The sequence below is a fragment of the Netta rufina genome, assembly GCF_964035555.1.
Source record: "Netta rufina genome assembly, chromosome: 3".
Lineage (NCBI taxonomy): Eukaryota > Metazoa > Chordata > Aves > Anseriformes > Anatidae > Netta > Netta rufina.
Window position 1 is genome coordinate 101,666,766 of NC_140125.1, and position 17,465 is coordinate 101,684,230.

Sequence of the window (17,465 nt, forward strand, 5' to 3'; positions counted from 1 at the left end):
CCCCATTATTGGGAGATTTACATTTGGGGTCAGCCAAAGCAGGAGTATAGGTTTGAAAGCATTTGTAAATCTTTTTCAAACAGAATGTTTTTTCCAGATACAGATAAACAAAAAATTACAGTTTTTCTGTGAAAAAGAAAAATCTTTGTTTTTTAAAGAGGAGGACCTCTTCAACTGTGAAGCGTACCAAAAAACTCAGTTTAGTTAAAACTTTTAAATATATTTTTTTGATTAGAGGGGAAAAAAAAAAAGAGAGAGAGAGAAAAGATACCAAGCTTTAGAAGATTTTGCTTTCTTAATTTCATCTTGGTAGTTCTCACAGGTTTCCTTTGTCATTGCCTAGCCCAGTCCCATATATTACATGGACGGCAAATACCTGTTGCAGTGAGCATATAGCTACAGAATGGCTGCATTTATAAAAGAGCTTGAGCAGGAGCTGAAAGAAGAGAAAGAACCTTTTATTAGGAAGCAGGTAATGCATAGTTGCTTTCATTAATTGGGACTTAACATGCATTTTTAGAAAATTAGCTGTTGCTATGTAGGTGGGCAGTAACAGAAAAGAAAAATTGGACAATTATAAAAAGAATGCAAATTTGTGTCATTAGACTGCAGAATGAAGTTCATAGTTTTCCTGTTCTTTTAGTTGCCCTATAGAATTTTTCTGAGCTGTTTTTCTGGGGATTTGGTTGTTGTAGAAAAGCAGCCCTGTTACTTGACGGTGATACAAATAATTTTTAAATGTTCTTAGGTTAAAAAGATCTGAATTTAGTTTTATTTCTCCAACTGCTGATTTGCCATAAGTATTCTGTATCCCAACACAACATAAAAATAAAAACGCATAAAAGCAGCAAATTGTGGTACTACAGTCAAATGTTGAGGGATATACAATTCAACCTCAGTTTGCCAGATGCCCTAAGAAATGTGATTATTTTATAACTGAATGCATCTGGCTGCATTCCTCATTAAGAAGCAAGTTATAATGAACATTTAATATCCAATATCTTTTACATGCAAATGTTAAAACTCACATACACATTTTTATGAGTTAAATTTGTACCTTTTTGCACCTTTATATTTCTTTTGTAAAGGATTACAAGATTGCAGGGGAAAAAAAAGTTTAAAAAATAGAGTATGTTTTATGGTATCTGTATTAGGTGTGTACTTATAAATATTACATAGTTTCTATAATGTACTCTTGGAAACTGACATATTTTCAAAATGTAAGCATGTTAAGAAAGCATCCACAATTAAGGAGTTCTAGGTTTCAATACCCCTATCTTAGTTTACCCCTATCTATTTCACAATCATTAATTCCCTGGGTTAGAAAAGCAGTGAGTTCTCTGGCATTATGAACATTTATAGTGCACATATTCTTTGAGCACGAAAGCAGAATTACTATAATTAAAACCTATAGAAAAAATCAGCTACCTGCCACAAAGGAGCAATAGGTAGAATTTAAAAGCTTTTTATACTGTGGGCACAAAATGTAGCACTTCTTAGATAAAGCACACAGAGAGTGTGGCAGGACAACCACTATTCAAAGCAATGCTTCCTAAATGTAAAAAGTTTTAAAGTTTTTGCTTGTTCATTTGTTTTTCATTTAGTTCCTGACTGCGGCATCTTTTTTATTCCTTCTGATTTTAAAAATGTGGAAAGACTTAAAACAAATTCTACTGGCCTCTTCAATAATAAAATAAAATAATCAAAAATGGGATCACTATATGGGAATGTGTAAACCATGGAAAATACAAGTGCAGTTCAGAAACTGAAAGTAACTTTGTTTTATAAAATAAAAAAAAAAAATAATGCTGGAGGAGACACAGGATAACTAATGGCTGGTTAGGAATGAAAATATAAAAGCAGACTTTATATCTTTGAAGTGGGATCACAATTTACATATTTTATTATTGGTAAAATAGGGGAGTCCCTGTCTTAGAATACAGAAAAAAAAAATGGCACATAACATTGCAGATTCTTCTACAAAATTGAACAAATTAATCAGAGTTGTACAAATACCAGGAGAAAGCAAATATAGTATATTTAACAAAGTTCTGTCTTTTATGGAATAGGGATAAGCTTGATTTAAGCAGCTTGCTTTTAATAAGATGCAAAATAATTTTGGTCTTAATCCACTGCTTGGAAAGTATACCAGACAAATAGAGGTTGGGTCAAACAATACAGGTTTACAAGTAGGTCATGTCAAATTAGCCATTTTTCTACCTGATTTATGATTATCCAATGTTTCTGCCACAGAAAAGAAGTGAAAGGGGCATCCAGGAGTTTTTCAGGCATATGAAATAAGAGAACTGGTACGAGACAGGGCAATTTTAGAATCTACATAATGTGCTCAGGATAGCTATACTGAGTCCATCTCCTCTGTATCATTTTTATATGGAGAAGGAGAGAAAGAAAGGGTCAGCCAGCAGTCTGACTGACTGGGGCAGGAGTTCCTGCCCTCTTCATGCAACGAGCCAACCTTTACTTTTCCCTAAACGCAGACAAGGTGACCACCACCAACTACACCTGCATCCACACTGCTGTTGGCATTGCTGCCAGCACCTCCTCTGTGCACCCTTAGCACCTGGACCCCTGTGCAATGACAACCAAAGACCCTGGAGGTCAGAACCCTGTGCTGGTCACCCTCCACACTTATTGCTCCTCACTACTTCACTTCTTTTTCCACACTTCTTTTTTTACCTGCATGAAACTGAGCACCATGGAGGGAGACCAAATATTGCTAAAGGAGAATGTTAGAATAAGAACAAAAGGGTATAAAACATCCATGAATAAATCTGGAGTGTCTTCTAAAAAGCTGATAGGAAAATAAATCATCACTCTCTCTTTCTTTCTTTTTTTTTCTTTTTTTTTTTTTTTTAATACATAAATAAATAAATAAGGACCGTATAATGTCCCTTGTTTTTCCTGACAATTGCTGGGAAAACCTTTCCACTCTTGCTTCCTTTGATCCTTTCATCATGTGCAACATCTAATTTGTGTTTTAATTTTTGGTCACTTCTGTGGGTTGCAGTTACAGTTGACATAGTTTCTCTGAAGCAATATCCTTTCCTTCCCCTTTCGGACTTCCTTGCCCAGCCTTTTCTACCTAAGCAATGTTCTTTTGTTTAGTCTTTTGAAACAGAAATTAGTCTTTTGACTAATTCACTACCTTATATTGGATGAGCCTCAGCTTTTCATTAGGGTAGAGAGAACTATGGAGCCCTATATAATCTAGGCTGATTAAGAGGACTCAGCAGAAAGTTAAAAAAGACTTAGTGTACACTCTTGTGATGTTGGATTGGTTAATTAAATAAATGTGTTTGTAAAAGATTAGACTTAATCTGTTTATATAAGAGAAGCTCAGTTATTTAGCATTTGGTAAATTTCCTCAAATTGGAAGGAAAATGCAAGTTATACAGAGTACTTACACCCACATAAAATCAACTTATTAATAAAATTACTGTATTTCTGATGACAGGTGAGATGAATAAACTCATTTTGTATTGTGGTTAGAAAAGATCGCTTTTTTAGTTGTACGTAAGTACACGCATTGGAATGAGTTGCCCAGGAAATGGGGGGAGTCCCCACCCCGAAGGTATTTAAGAGACATATATACGTGTCACTAAGGGACATGGTTTAGTGATGGGCTAGGGAGGTGAGGTTGATGGCTGGCTTGGCGATACTGAAGGACTTTTCCAACCTAGGTGGTTCTATGATTCTGTGATTCTATTGTTTCTCTTCATAAAGTCATTCACTTTAATGGGAGCGTGATCTAAACAAGTGAATAGGTATCATGAATATCATTAGTATTTCAAGCACATTTGTTTAGCCACTGAATGGTGGCTAGATTCTGGCACTTGTTCCTTTTTGTAGATACCAGACAAAACACTTGCTCATAGAATGTGAGTCTGTTCATGCACTTTAGATAGCAAACAAGCTAACTCATTGAATCAAAACTATTAAAGAACTGGATCAGGAAATCAGAAAGTTTTTTGTTTGTTTGTTTGTTTTTCCTATTCGATGGAATCATAGAATGGTTTGGGTTGGAAGGGACCTTAAGGACCACCTAATTCCAACCCCTATGCCATGGGAAGCCTCCCACTAGAAACCTCCCACTAGACCAGGTTGGTCAAAGCCCCATCCAACCTGGTCTTGAGCAATTCCTCCTTTAGGTACTGGGAGGCCACTGTAAGGTATCCCAGGAGCCTTCTCTTCTCCAGGCTGAACTCAGCCTGCCTTCAAAGGAGAGGAGAAATTGTGTATTTCTACAGATTTTGATTCCAGTTAAATATACGCATTTCCAATCTCAGTCAGATATGGGTATCTGTAAGAACAGATACACAGTGGCACTTTGATACTGTGTTTCTTACATACCGTATATATCAGTAATGATATGATTAAGTTTCCATCTAAGAATTATGTTTTGTTTTCTGGTTATTTGGCCATTTCTGTCTACTGTGATTTTTTTTTTTTTATTCTTGAGGTTTCTTTTTTTCTTTTTACAAGTAATACATAATAGTAGTTGAGCAATAAAACATATTGTTTCTTGTAAAATTATGAGTTCCATGGCTTTGAACTCTGTTCAGTTATAGCACATTAATGACAGTTGAGACAGACCTGAAGTTCCAGAGAGAAGTCACTGTGGTGCACTGTTATTCTTGGAGTTATTGAAGGATAGCAGTGTTACTTTCTGAGGGATGGGTCTTTAGGCTTCAGTTAAAAGTTAGCCTTAAGCAAATTTATTTAAACTTCCATTGCTTCAGGGAACAGCTGACTTAGCTTAGAATATATTTTCCAATCCACAGTTTGTAGCATTATTTTTCATATCCCAGACATTTGTGTAAGCATTGTTTTGAAGTGAAACACAGACTGAAATGTGTGACTAAGTAGATAAATCAATATACAAAATCATCAAAATAGTAACAATTTCTTGTTATTCTCTATAATTCCTAGTAATTATAGCATATGGGAGCAGTATTATGTTTTAAAATGAATAGTGAAGCTTTGTGGTTCAAAACATCTACTGAATTTGTTGATGGAAGTAAGAGAAAAGTATCAATTGAATAAACTAAGAGAATTGGTGGTTTAATTTAAATCTGTGAAAATTTCTGTATGTTGCATTGCCTTGATAGGTAGGTAATAGACATGAGAAATTTTTAAAGTGGTAGTAAATATGACTTAGTTTCTCTCAGAACAGTATGTTTTATTTTTGGAGTTGGTGACCAGTGATCAGTCTATGGAAGGAATGATGGCATCTTGCCCTTATTAAGTTAGAAACACAGCTCTGCAAGGGAGAAGCAAGAGCTTGATGAGGCCAAACCACATAACTGGGAGTCCAATTAGATCACAGAGCTTGGGGAACAGTGGTCCAGAACAAACATGCAGGGAATCATACAACAGTAGAATTTTCTTCTCTAGGCCAAATAGCTCTCTCAGACTTTCTTCATAGGAGAGGTGCTCCAGCCCTATGATTATCTTTGTGGCCCGCCTCTGGACCTGCTCTAAAAGGTCTATGCTTTTCTTATGCTCTGGGCACCAGGGTTCAGTGCAGCACTCCAGGTGGGGTCTCAGGAGAGGACTGCAGAGGGGGAATAATACCTCCTTTGACCTGCTAGCTACATTTTTTTGGATGCAGCTCAGGATACGATTTGCTTTCTGAGCTGCAAGCTTGCACTGCTGGCTCATACTCAGCTTTTCAGCCACCAGTACCCCCAAGTCCTTCTCTGCAGGGCTGCTCTCAGTCCACTCATTGTGTAGACTGTATTCAAGCGTGGTATAGCCCCAGCCCAGGTGCAGGACCTTGCAATTGGCCTTGTTGAACTTCATGAGGGCCTACTTCTCAAACCTGTCCAGGTCCCTCTGGATGTCATCCCTTCCCTCCACTGTTCTGACTGCACCACTCAGCTTGATATCACCCTCAAACTTGCTGAGGGTGCATTTGATCCCACTGTCTATGTCATTAATAAAGATATTAAACAGTCCCAGGCCCAGTACAAACCCTGAGGGACACCACTTGTCACTGATCTCCACCTGAACATTAAGCTGTTGACTGCCACTGCGGATCCGGATGCAGCCATCCAGCCAATTCCTTATCCACTGAATAGTACATCCATCAAATCTTTGTCTGTCCAGTTTGGAGACAAGGATGCTGTGTGGTGTCCAGCATGCTTTGGGACAAATATAAAATGCTTTACACAAGTCCAGGTAGATGATGGGTAGAAATGGGTAAAAGAAAGTGAAAGTGAAAGCAGAAGTGAGAAAAAGGAAGAAGGAAGAAAAAGAGAAAAGAAGAAAAGGAAATAAAAAAGCGAGAGGAAGAGGAAAAAAAAGAAAATAAAACAGGAGAAAGAAAAGTAATAATAATAATAAACTAAAGAAAAAAAGAAAAGAAAAAGAAAGTGGAAAGACCTACTATTAAGTTCCATGTAAAGGACTTGCATTTCCTTTTAAGCTCAGTTCTTTTTTGCTGGTGGCCAGAATCTTCCTTCCTCCAGGGCTCCACTTCCCTGCTCTTCTTGCTCCCTTTGCTCTCTCTCCCCCCGCCCCTTGCCCCAATTCAATCTACACTTAAATTACACTTTACTTATTTCCTGTAACATCTGCAAACGTGATGTATTACTTCTGAAGAGCCAAATTTGGTAGGTAGCTATGCAAATTATGTCCTACTGTTAAAAGATTGCTATTAGTTTATCTGCAGACCATTACAAATATGTGTAATGTGTATTTCTTATATATAATAAAAAGTCTATTTTATAGATATTTCTTATTTAATCTATATTAAAATAATTATATATATACAAATACACATACATATTCATATATATATACACAAATATTTTAGTCCAGATTCCGCTATGGCATTATTTTTAAATACTTCTGAAATTCTTCAGTAACTGGATGTTTTCTTTTAAATTTAGTCTGATTTAAAGATTCAGAATGTTTACATTACCTTTAAGTGAGATGAAGCTCAATAGTTTAAATTTAATTCAATAAATTAAATTGATATAATATTTGTTTCATTGATTTAGACAAGCTACTTAGCACAAAATGCTCAGAAATTCATAAAGCTATGTCAACTAATATAAAAATTGCCTAGAAAGTAATATTAGGGTATTTATACAGATCTATTATCACATAATATTTGGATGCACCAGCAAGATTAGAAATCAATATTCCAAAATGTAGTTCTGTTTTGGAAAACATCCTTGATTAATTCAATGGGAGCTAAAAATATAGTACTTACCTTACAGACTTTCACTATCATTCTGTCACATATAGCTGAGCTACATACATATATATACTTATACAGATTTTGCTTGTTTTGTTCAAAAGCTGTGATAGAATTATAATAGTCTGTCGAACAATATGACTCATATTGAACCATATGCGAAAACATAGTACAAACAGAATTATGTACACACATTTATATACTTTTCATATATGTGTAAATCTTTCTGTATATGTATATATGAACTGTCACATGAAAAATACTTGTGTTAAAAATTGAAGAAACTGTTGGTATAGCCTTATATATGTTTAAATTAGACTGCAGTTACTTACCACTCTCCAGCTGATGAATTTGTCTTCCTAAACTGCATTAATATCCACATTAGGAGCTGCAAAGAGTTTATGTTCTCTTTCTAGCCCTGTCACACCAATTAATGACTTTGCACCAGGTACACTAATCTGCATTGCTATGGAGCCTTCAGAACTAGACTGAATGTTTTTATGTTTGATCAAAGCATGTATAAGAGAAAATCAAATTTTTGCCACACTGATAGAATCATGGAATTTCTGAGTCATTGACCAACAAAGCTTAATTGGAAATATTTCCTACGTGTCCAAGTATAAAGTTAACAGATAATGAATTCTCTATTACCATTCAAAAAGTTAGTATAAGGGAAACAGGAGGTCAGAGTTTGTCAACTGCAAATTCATGTCACAAAATGTTCCTGTATCTTGTAATATCATTCTACTTATCATTATGTGGTACCTATAACACTGTTTACCTTACACTCAGTATAGAAACATCAGTATTTTGTAAAATCCAATAGATAATTTCAAAAATCACAAATTTATAACGTAGTCACAATGCTGTGCTGAAATATCTATTGGGAAGAAACATAAACCAAATAAAATAGATACAGAGAACTCACTCTATTATTTATAACAGTTTTTAAAGAAAAGCTCCAAATGTTGACCTTTTTAGTTCTTTATATTTGGAATAACGAGGAAGAGTTTCAACCTAATGGACAGAAAAATTTTGAAGTAGACTTTCAAAAAAAAGCACAAGAACTGTGTTTCCTCTTTATTGATTCAAAGAATGTTTACACATTATGGTATTTATCAAGGGGGAAGAAAATACCATTCTGTGATTCTATGAGACTGCATGATCAACATACTGCCTAGTGTACTTTTAGAAGGTCTTAATCAAATATTACAAAGATAAATCCAATCGAAGTTAGTGTATGGAACAAAACATTAGCTTAAAAACCATTGCAGAGAATTAAATTTGATTTTTATTTCAAATGATATGAAGAGACCTCATAATATTAATGTTTTCATTTAAAATTACCAAACCTATGCCTTAGGAAATATGGTATCGTATCACACTTTCCTGGAGCCACTTTATATTGTTAATGCCTGAAGAGATGGGATTATCGAGCCGCATATACTAAGAACAAAAATAAGATTCAATTTCAGTGCTCACAAGAAGCCATTAATGGTGCAGAAAGTCACTAAATAATGTATTTCTCTGTGGTACTGAAGCTTTTGCACAAGTCCAGTAAGTCCAGCAAGACAAATCTAGCACCTTTAAAGTTACATGAGCTGTTGCACTATTGCCTTTCTGTAGCAGTAGAGGGAGAATTTAAAAAGTGACTGATTGTTTTTTTATGGTTGATCAAGTAGACTGGCTGCATCTAAATTTGTGTGTGTATACACGTACTTGTGTGTTCATATGTACAAAAGAAAAAGGGCATCAAAGGAAATGCTTACTTTTCATGCTGGCTCTAATTTGTGGAATTTGCATAACTCAGTTAAGTGCATTTATCAACTCAAGTTTTATTATGCTTCTCTTTTTCACATCTATTTCTCAAGAATATAACAGAGAGAATGTAAAAAAGTATAAACAGGAGCTCCTAGATCTCACTTACCTAATTACACTCAAGAGTCTGTGGAGCAAAATATGACTGATATTTTAGCGAAACCAAATTATATTTGTTGCCTCATTTTTACTGTTAATGCCCACTTTAGGTAAATCCTATATGCCTAATTCAGGAAGGAAAGTCAATGGCACAATTCATAGATGATATGCATTCTTTTTAAGTTCTGGTGCCTTGTGCTTACCATTGCTTACTCTAAACTTTCAAACGTACATGATCATTAATATTCGAATTGCTCAGAGATTTAGATGGGGTTTTGGTTGTTTGAATTGGGTTCTGTCTTAATATAGATCAAAACTGTATCAGCAATTAAAATTGAAAAGGAGCATCTCTTTGAAGAATGAGTTCATCCATATGGCCCCTTAGCTAAGATACAATTCCAAAGTGGTTGTCAATATTTTCCCTAGAAATCTGCAGAGATCTTAGAATAAAAAGTATTCATCACCTGTGAGTGTTTATCTCTGAATAAAGAGCCTAGTTAATAAACTTATACTTTAAACATATGAAGTTCAGTGAAATCAATCAAATCTCTCATCTATAGATGAAAACACAAGACTAAACACTTAATACAGGCTTAAAGTCTGAAGCAAAAGTCATAAAGTAAAAGGAAGTGACTCTCATGATGATTGTCTGATCTTGAAGTACATTTCAGAAATAAAACACCTGAAATATTCATGAAGTACAAGTCCTAGACTTGAAAATTACCTCGGTGGAAGATTATGAAGGCAAATGACCAAAAAGTTGTAGTCAAGGGACTTATAAAAAAGATGGGAAGCAACTCTTTGCTCAGTTGAATACTGTCAGGATGAGTGGGAAAGGTTTTAAACTAAAAGAGCTGAGATTTAGATTAGATGTTAAGAGGAAATTTTTCACTCAGAGGGTGGTGAGGCACATGGCTGACCAGAGAAGCTGTGGGTGCCCCATCCCTGGAAGTGTTGATGGCCAGGTTGGATGGGGTCCTGATCCAGTGGGTGGCATCACTGCCTATGGCAGGGGGGTTAGAACTAAATGACCTTTGTGTTCCCTTCCAACCCAGGCCATTCTATGATTCTAAGAGAGTTAGACCATAGAATATAAGAGTAAACAAAACAAAATGAAACTGTGAAATCTAGAGAAAACAAAATTTAGGGTTGTTTTTGTTGTTGTTTAACCTTAATTCTCCAGTGACTTGGAACTCTCTCAGTCATTCTATTTTCATGTTGGTATCTTATAATATAAACTAAAATTATTTTTACATAAATCAATCACAGATATCTTGCGTAACTATCTACCTCAAATTTAATTTTTCCTTATACTTCTCTATATTATCTCTTTTCAGAAATTTTTGTATGTGCCTGAAAAGATTTGTAGCTTTCATAGCCATTGAGCAAATCACAAAATGAATAATACAACTGTCTATAATATTGCTAATAAATCGATACTCTCCATTTTAAAAAATCTGTCCACGTGACATTATATGGTGTATGATGTTAAAGGCTGAGAATATTGATTTTATTGCAGATCCCTATTGCAGTGTCCTGAATTTACTCCTCCCTTCTTTCTCATCTGGAAACAGCCTTACAATATTGTAATTCCAGAAAGCCATTAGTAGCCTGCAAAATACTCGTATATGCCCAAACAGATAGATACACATCAGAAAAGGTATAAAGTAAGTAATCCCTACTGTGATTAATTTGTTGGTTGTAATCCTGCACCTTGTGATGTTAAGTCAATGTGGCAGTGTGCTGAGGTCTGAAGCTATACAAGCACCTGCTTCCTTCAAGCACATTAGATCAGTAAATACGTTTATAGGAGTTACTGTTTGCTGTTGTTACATTTCTGCTCGATGCATTCAAGCTCTGGTTGTGCTCACCTGAGAAGCCACAGAACTTGGTATCTGTTTCTGACAAAGGGACTGTGGTTGCAAACCTTACGTGCAGGCCACTTACCGACCAAATGCAATACCTATTTCGTGGGTGTCAAGGATATGAAACAAGGGAATAACTCTGACCGCAAAAGGAACAAAGTTCCATCAAAGATGTTATTCGAAGCTCTCATTTTTTTAAAGTTCCTTATGTAGTAGTGTGTTATGCCTTCAGTTAAATTCTAATGTTTTAATACATGTATGTCTGTATGCATACATGTGTATATGCATAATGAGTGTGTATGTGTGTTCTCTTCTGGTTAGCAGATATTTACAGATAATGAAGATAGTCACAAAAACTATATTTGAAACAAAAAAAATGTGTCTAATGTAACACCTGAATCAACCCAAATATAAATCAGATATGAAATACGTGTTGTTATTAATTTATATTTATATAACGTGTCTATATATGTGTGCATACACACAATTAATATGTTATATTTACAAAACACAAATTTCCCTACTACTCTATGGCAATTTTATAAAATGTGTTTCTTTGTAGAAGTTACCTTCAGCTTATATAAAAACAAGTTACTCACCAGGTTATTTCTTCAGGTTGTTCCATTGGTCCTGCCTACTCTTACCCTATTTTGGTGTGGCTTGATACTCTCCATTCCCAGTCAGCAGTATTCATGCTGTTTCTTACAGATCAACAGAGATGCTGATTTCATTGTAACTAATATGCTTTCCATGACTCGTGGCTCTATGGTTTAAAGTAGCTGTTATTTGTACACTGACAGGTACACCTACTGCGAAATGCTGGCGATGAAGTTACCATCACTGTTCAGTACCTCAGGGAAGCTCCATCATTTTTAAAGCTCCCATTAGGTAAGAGGAAATTAACTGATAGGAGTAATTTGTTTTCCCCTTTGAAGTATTCTCATAATAATATGACATTGACAGAAATAAGAATTCAATCCTTGAGCGTTTTACAGCAAGAAATGAAAAATTAGTTATGTACTCTTCTGATAAACTTATAAGAATCTAATGCATACTGCATGATTGTGTCTGTATAGTTTATTCAAAATAAAAGTGTAAAATCCACTAAATTGCAGTACAGTCATGGGTGATAGCTGGAAGTTTTTCTAAAGAAGCTTTGACTGAATGCAATAAAATAGTGTTTACAAACGTTTGAGTCATGCATTCATTCTGAAAGGTATGTTGTTCTTTTCAGAAAAATCAAAAGCAGAACATTTACAGAGCAAATGGATAACATTAATTGTGTATAGTTTATAAACTACTTTGATATTTTAATCATTTTTGTCAAAGAACAAAATTATGGTGTGACAACTGAGTAGTTTACCGATTGTTTATGGACAATACAGATGAGGGAAATTTTTGGTTCTTGTGGTTAGCAAATACTCTCCCTCATTTTTCTCTGACCTCGGTGTTCATGGGGCTGTTTCTCACACTTTTTCCTCACTCCTCTCTCTGTTGTGTAGGATTTTTCCCTTACTTAAACACACTTTTTCAGAGGTGCCACCAGCTTTGCCTAGTGGTGGGTCTGTTTTGGCTGGAGCTGGCTCTGTCCATCACGGGGCGGCCCCTGGCTTTTTCTCACAGAGGCCACACCTGGAGCCCCGCTGCCTTTCCACCTATACTCAGTACACATCCCGTGTGAGACAACTGCCACCTTCACATGGTAGTGCATGCAGGTCCAGGAACAAGAATTAGTGAAAAATATAACAACCTAAGTATCATTTCTACTATACAACTACATGCATCCCAACTCACATTGCAGGCAAGATTAAAGTGCATATATACATAAATCTGAAGTATCTGAGGCTTTCCTGGCATCCCAGAAGGTTCACGCACATGGTCCCCTACCTCCAAGGATTCAGTCAGACCAGCTGCTACCCTAGCAGTTTTAGTATTATGGTGTGTTCGCTTCAAATGCAACTGTACTGTCTCTTCCCATTAACCAGTGTTATTACTATTTCTTATAAGCACATAATCAGGAGCAGCATCTGCCTCCCTTGCTTCCTTTTCATAGCTCTTCCTTCCCTGCACTGTCTCCCACTGTGGGTACTAAAGACATAAGATGTCACAACAGTTGTGCCTGCAGTTCTCACCACATTTGCTGGTTTCTTCACTCTTTCAGAGATTGTGAACAACTAGTATAGGTTTTGACATACTCCAGGAGCACCTGACTTAGCTTCTTCAGGGTGTACAGCTGTGTGCCTTTGAGGGCACACCCCTGTAGAGTCTGGACACTGTGATTCAGAGTCCTCTGCAGAATGAGGGTGGGCCAGCTAAGGAGTGGTGGGCTGAGGGTAGTCCACCAGTCAGGTATCATCTTCTTGGAGCTGCATTGCATGATCAGTAACTGTCTACTCATTGCGTTGTCTGCCCCCCATGGGATGATTCCACATCCCATGACCTGTGATCTGCTCTGAGGTGTCTTCCAGCTAGAAAGAAAACAAATACATGTTTCTGGAAACCAAAATAAGAAATTTCGTTTTTTGGAGCTGTGTCAGGAGGTTAAAATTGGATATGAGTGTTATTTCTTAGCCTGCTACAGAACATTACAGCTACAGCCTGTTGGTACCATCATTGAGGATTCTCTAAGACTAAGTCCATTACCCATCCCAGAGCTGAGCAAGACATAAGGTGTTTACCCTTTTAGATAAGATACACTCCTGCTGGAAAGAGTCTTCAGGGCATTTTGTGGTAAATCAGGCTCTCTTAAGAATTTTTTGATTTTGGTGGTTATACCAAATTATCAGAATATCCGAAGGCTACAAAGCCTCTGTTTCTATTGACTTTAATTTGGCGGTTGTTCTAGAATAGTCTTTTTGTCTATTGGAGGCTGTCTGTGACAAATTTAGCAAGTCAGATAAATGAGCTTGTTTATTTTTTTATACAGGACATCTCTAGTATCATTCAGCAATGTTAATCATAAGAAAAATTGTAGTGTTTTAGAGGATAAAGTCTTTCTGACTGCCTTACGTTGATATGCTCATTTTGAGGTTTTTGCTTGTTGTTTAGAGGTTCAGTGTAATTCACTGACTGAAATACATTAAAAAGATAAAACTGTTGATGAACTTTAAAATAGACTTTTCCAGGTCTACTAAGTTTAAGACTTTTAAGGTGTAATATATATATATATATATTTATATATACATACACATGTATATATATCCAGGCTTTATTCATTTTATTTATTTATTAAGCAGAACACCTGACTTTTTAAATTGAAAAATCTCAGTGATTCTGTCAAAAAGAATTAAAAGGTTTTATAAACAACTCCTACCTTTTCCACTGCAAATATTTTATTGCTTTAGGTTTAGTGTCAGATAACTTGGTGATTTTCCTGAGTTACTGCTAGATCTGCAAAAATCCCCTCTGGTCTTTAAGAAGTTTCTTTCACTCACCTCTGAGTTCTGGCTTTTTCTTGCCACCCTCAGGAGTATCTCAGTCTCTTTTGTGGACTGAAAAATCCTATATACTGGATATCTCTCTCTTTCTCTGGCCCTTTCACACATCACAGGGGAGGTTTTTTTCCTCTGAGCATAGTCATCTGTTGCTCAGGTAAAAATCTTTCTTTCCCATACTCACAGAATCCTTTATGAACTAGCATTCTTAAGATAACAAAAATGACACAGCTAAGAAAAAAATAATAAAAATAAACAGATAAGACCTGTCATAGTACAAGTTTTCATTTCTCATAGCTTGACTGCCTAACTACAATTTGGGTGGAATAAGAAGAAAGCTAGGTGATAATAATGGTTGCTGAAAGTCTCACAATATACCATGTACCTAGCTTCTGGTATCAGTCCCCACTAGTCATGGAGAGGGGAATTGTCTATACCTGATGCTTTATTTTGAAAAAGCGCTTTGTTTAGATGATTATGAACTAATGTTCCAGAGATTGAACTGGTACCCAGCACTTGATTTGGAGTCGCATCTATTTGGGCAAGAGCTATAGTAGCAAATAATATAAGATTGCTTTTTGTTAGTGTAATTTTTTGGATCGTGTATTTGCTGTGGATGTATATCCTATGTTTTGTTCAGCCCACCTGATTGCTTTGGGACTGCCATGCCAGGAGGCAGGCAGAGCTCCTTGGAGAGATGAGAGGACTGCACCTTCCATGAAAGCAGTTGAATATAAACAGAAGCTTCCAAAATACAGAACGAGGCCATGAAGGAATAGTCCATGAGTGCATGAGGCCGAATAAGCAGGGAGCAGACTAAACAGCTCGTGAACTTCCCTGCAATCAAGTGGTGAAGGTGACATAGACTGAGGGAGGCTGAATAGTTTGTTGTGACTCAGAAAACCAAAGAAAGCTACTAAACTGAAAAGCAAGTCTGGAGTGATATGTTGGGAGGAGGAAAATATGTTACTTCACCTTTTATTCTAAGCTTTCCCATGCAGCAGATGTGAGTTTTACATACTTAAAAACACTAATATAATATTTTGTATTATAGTAAATCCTTCATTCAGAGTTTTGGAAATAATTATATTTGTCTATTTTGATATGCTGAAACTGCAGAAGATGTGGGATTGGTCCACATTAAGAATCTGATCAACTCATGGACCTGTCATACATGTCTGTTATGGGAGATAATGAAGTTCCAACAGACTCTTCCACAAGGAATTTAATGTGAAGTTTTTTATTTAAACATTTTTTTTTTTAATAAAAAATTAGATATCATTTTCTGTTACAATAATTCCCTGTGGCCACCTACAACTCTGAACATCGATTTTTGTGGTGCACTGTAGGTTTATAGTAGGTACAAAATGTACCTGGCTACTAAGTTGGCACGTGGGTTAGACCTGTATCAGCGAAGCATAGCAGTGCCTCCTGCTGACATCGTCTGAAACTATACAGAAAAGACTATGAATGAAAACATGCTGAAACTTCAGAATGCAGAGTATAATTTTGAGATCTCAATACTGGACTGACAGAGAGTTGTTATGGAGAAAACGAGCCTTTGTTGAATTAACTTCCATTTTGCTAAATCTTTCAGATATGTGGAATAGATACATACAAAAATATATGACTTGGAATGACATTTTGACTCTTGTGATGTTAGATTTGACAGACCTATTAATGTGAAATGATTTAAAGGCAATTTCAGGTGACTTCTTCAGACAGAAAAATGAGGTTTCAGTAATGATGAATATAATGCTGTGAAACTGATTTTATATGTTTTATTGGTAAGGCCAAGTGTATTCTGACAGTAATTGGGTATTATTGGTGCTATATGTTATAATTTTATATTTAAACAAAAATTACACAATGATGTGGCTTTGTATTGTTTCTGTTATATTAAACGAGTTATTACATACAAATGCATTAAGCTTTCCTAGAGTTCCATTAACTGCTAAAGTAGGATCATGAATAGCTGTTTAAAGGAACAGATATCTCAAAGAATATAGCTGTGTTATATTAGAATATTAACACAGTATCAACATTGCAAGATGACTATTTGCTTTTAATTTCTTAGTTTGAGAAGGTGCATCATTCTTGAAAGTAATTGCCACTTTATGAAAAATATATATCCATTAGTAAAATGTAAGTATGTGTACTGTTAATACTTGCTTGAGAGTTTCTTATTAGCTTTGTGTATAGATACACTCTCCATAATTATACTCAAAGATGAGACTTTCAACACTGAGTAGGAAATTTATTCATTAAATTAATGGGATTTGTGTAACTGAATTTGTTACTTGATTTTGAATGTCTCACTCTCAGTGAAAAAAAAAAAAAGGCTTAATCCTGCAAACAATTAAGCATCTAAGGTCCCATGAGCACAGCTTTTACAGAATGACAGCCTCCATAAAATGACATCCAGCTACTTTTTTCTTCTTAGACATATATTATATGATTGACACATTTTATTGTCTATCCTCCTAAAATGCAGTTTTGGTTTGGTGATATGTATTAGAAATTCTTAACATGTTTTACAGCCGGAATAGATATATACATATATTTTTAATATAAGCAATTATCTTTCATGATCTGATTTCCAGGTTCCCCTGGACCATCTAGTGATCACAGCAGTGGAGCTTCATCACCTCTCTTTGACAGTGGCTTACATTTAAATGGAAACTCAATTAACACTGTAAGTAAATTAATACTAAAAGCATAAGTTATATAAGTTTTTGCTCCATTTTGAGCTTCAGAATGCTAATGTAACACCATAAGACTAGCCTAATTTTTTTTTTAGTGTTTGGTTGGTTAAGCATTTTTTGTTTTGATTTTGTTTTTATTTTTTTTATTATTATTTTTTTATTTGTTTTGTTGGATTTTTTTTAAGTGCCTATGCTGTAAAATTCTATATACTTGTGAAGTAGCCAACATGGTTGCTATTCTCAGTTGCTATGAGGCAACACTGATAAGCTTCTCAGAATGATCACAAGGTTGGATCATTGTGTGGAGATGAACTCATGT

The 17,465-nt window shown here is 35.5% G+C and overlaps 1 protein-coding gene across 1 annotated transcript in view; it reads left to right on the forward strand.

Moving 5' to 3' along the window:
• Window positions 1-17,465, forward strand: part of SNTG2 (syntrophin gamma 2) — a gene marked incomplete at both ends in the record, with an annotated part of 296,049 nt that overhangs the window by 175,996 nt on the left and 102,588 nt on the right. The window contains 2 exons of the mRNA XM_084284773.1: window positions 11,808-11,895; window positions 17,045-17,136. Coding sequence (XP_084140899.1) covers window positions 11,808-11,895; window positions 17,045-17,136 — 180 coding nt within the window. The remainder of the gene's footprint in view (window positions 1-11,807; window positions 11,896-17,044; window positions 17,137-17,465) is intronic.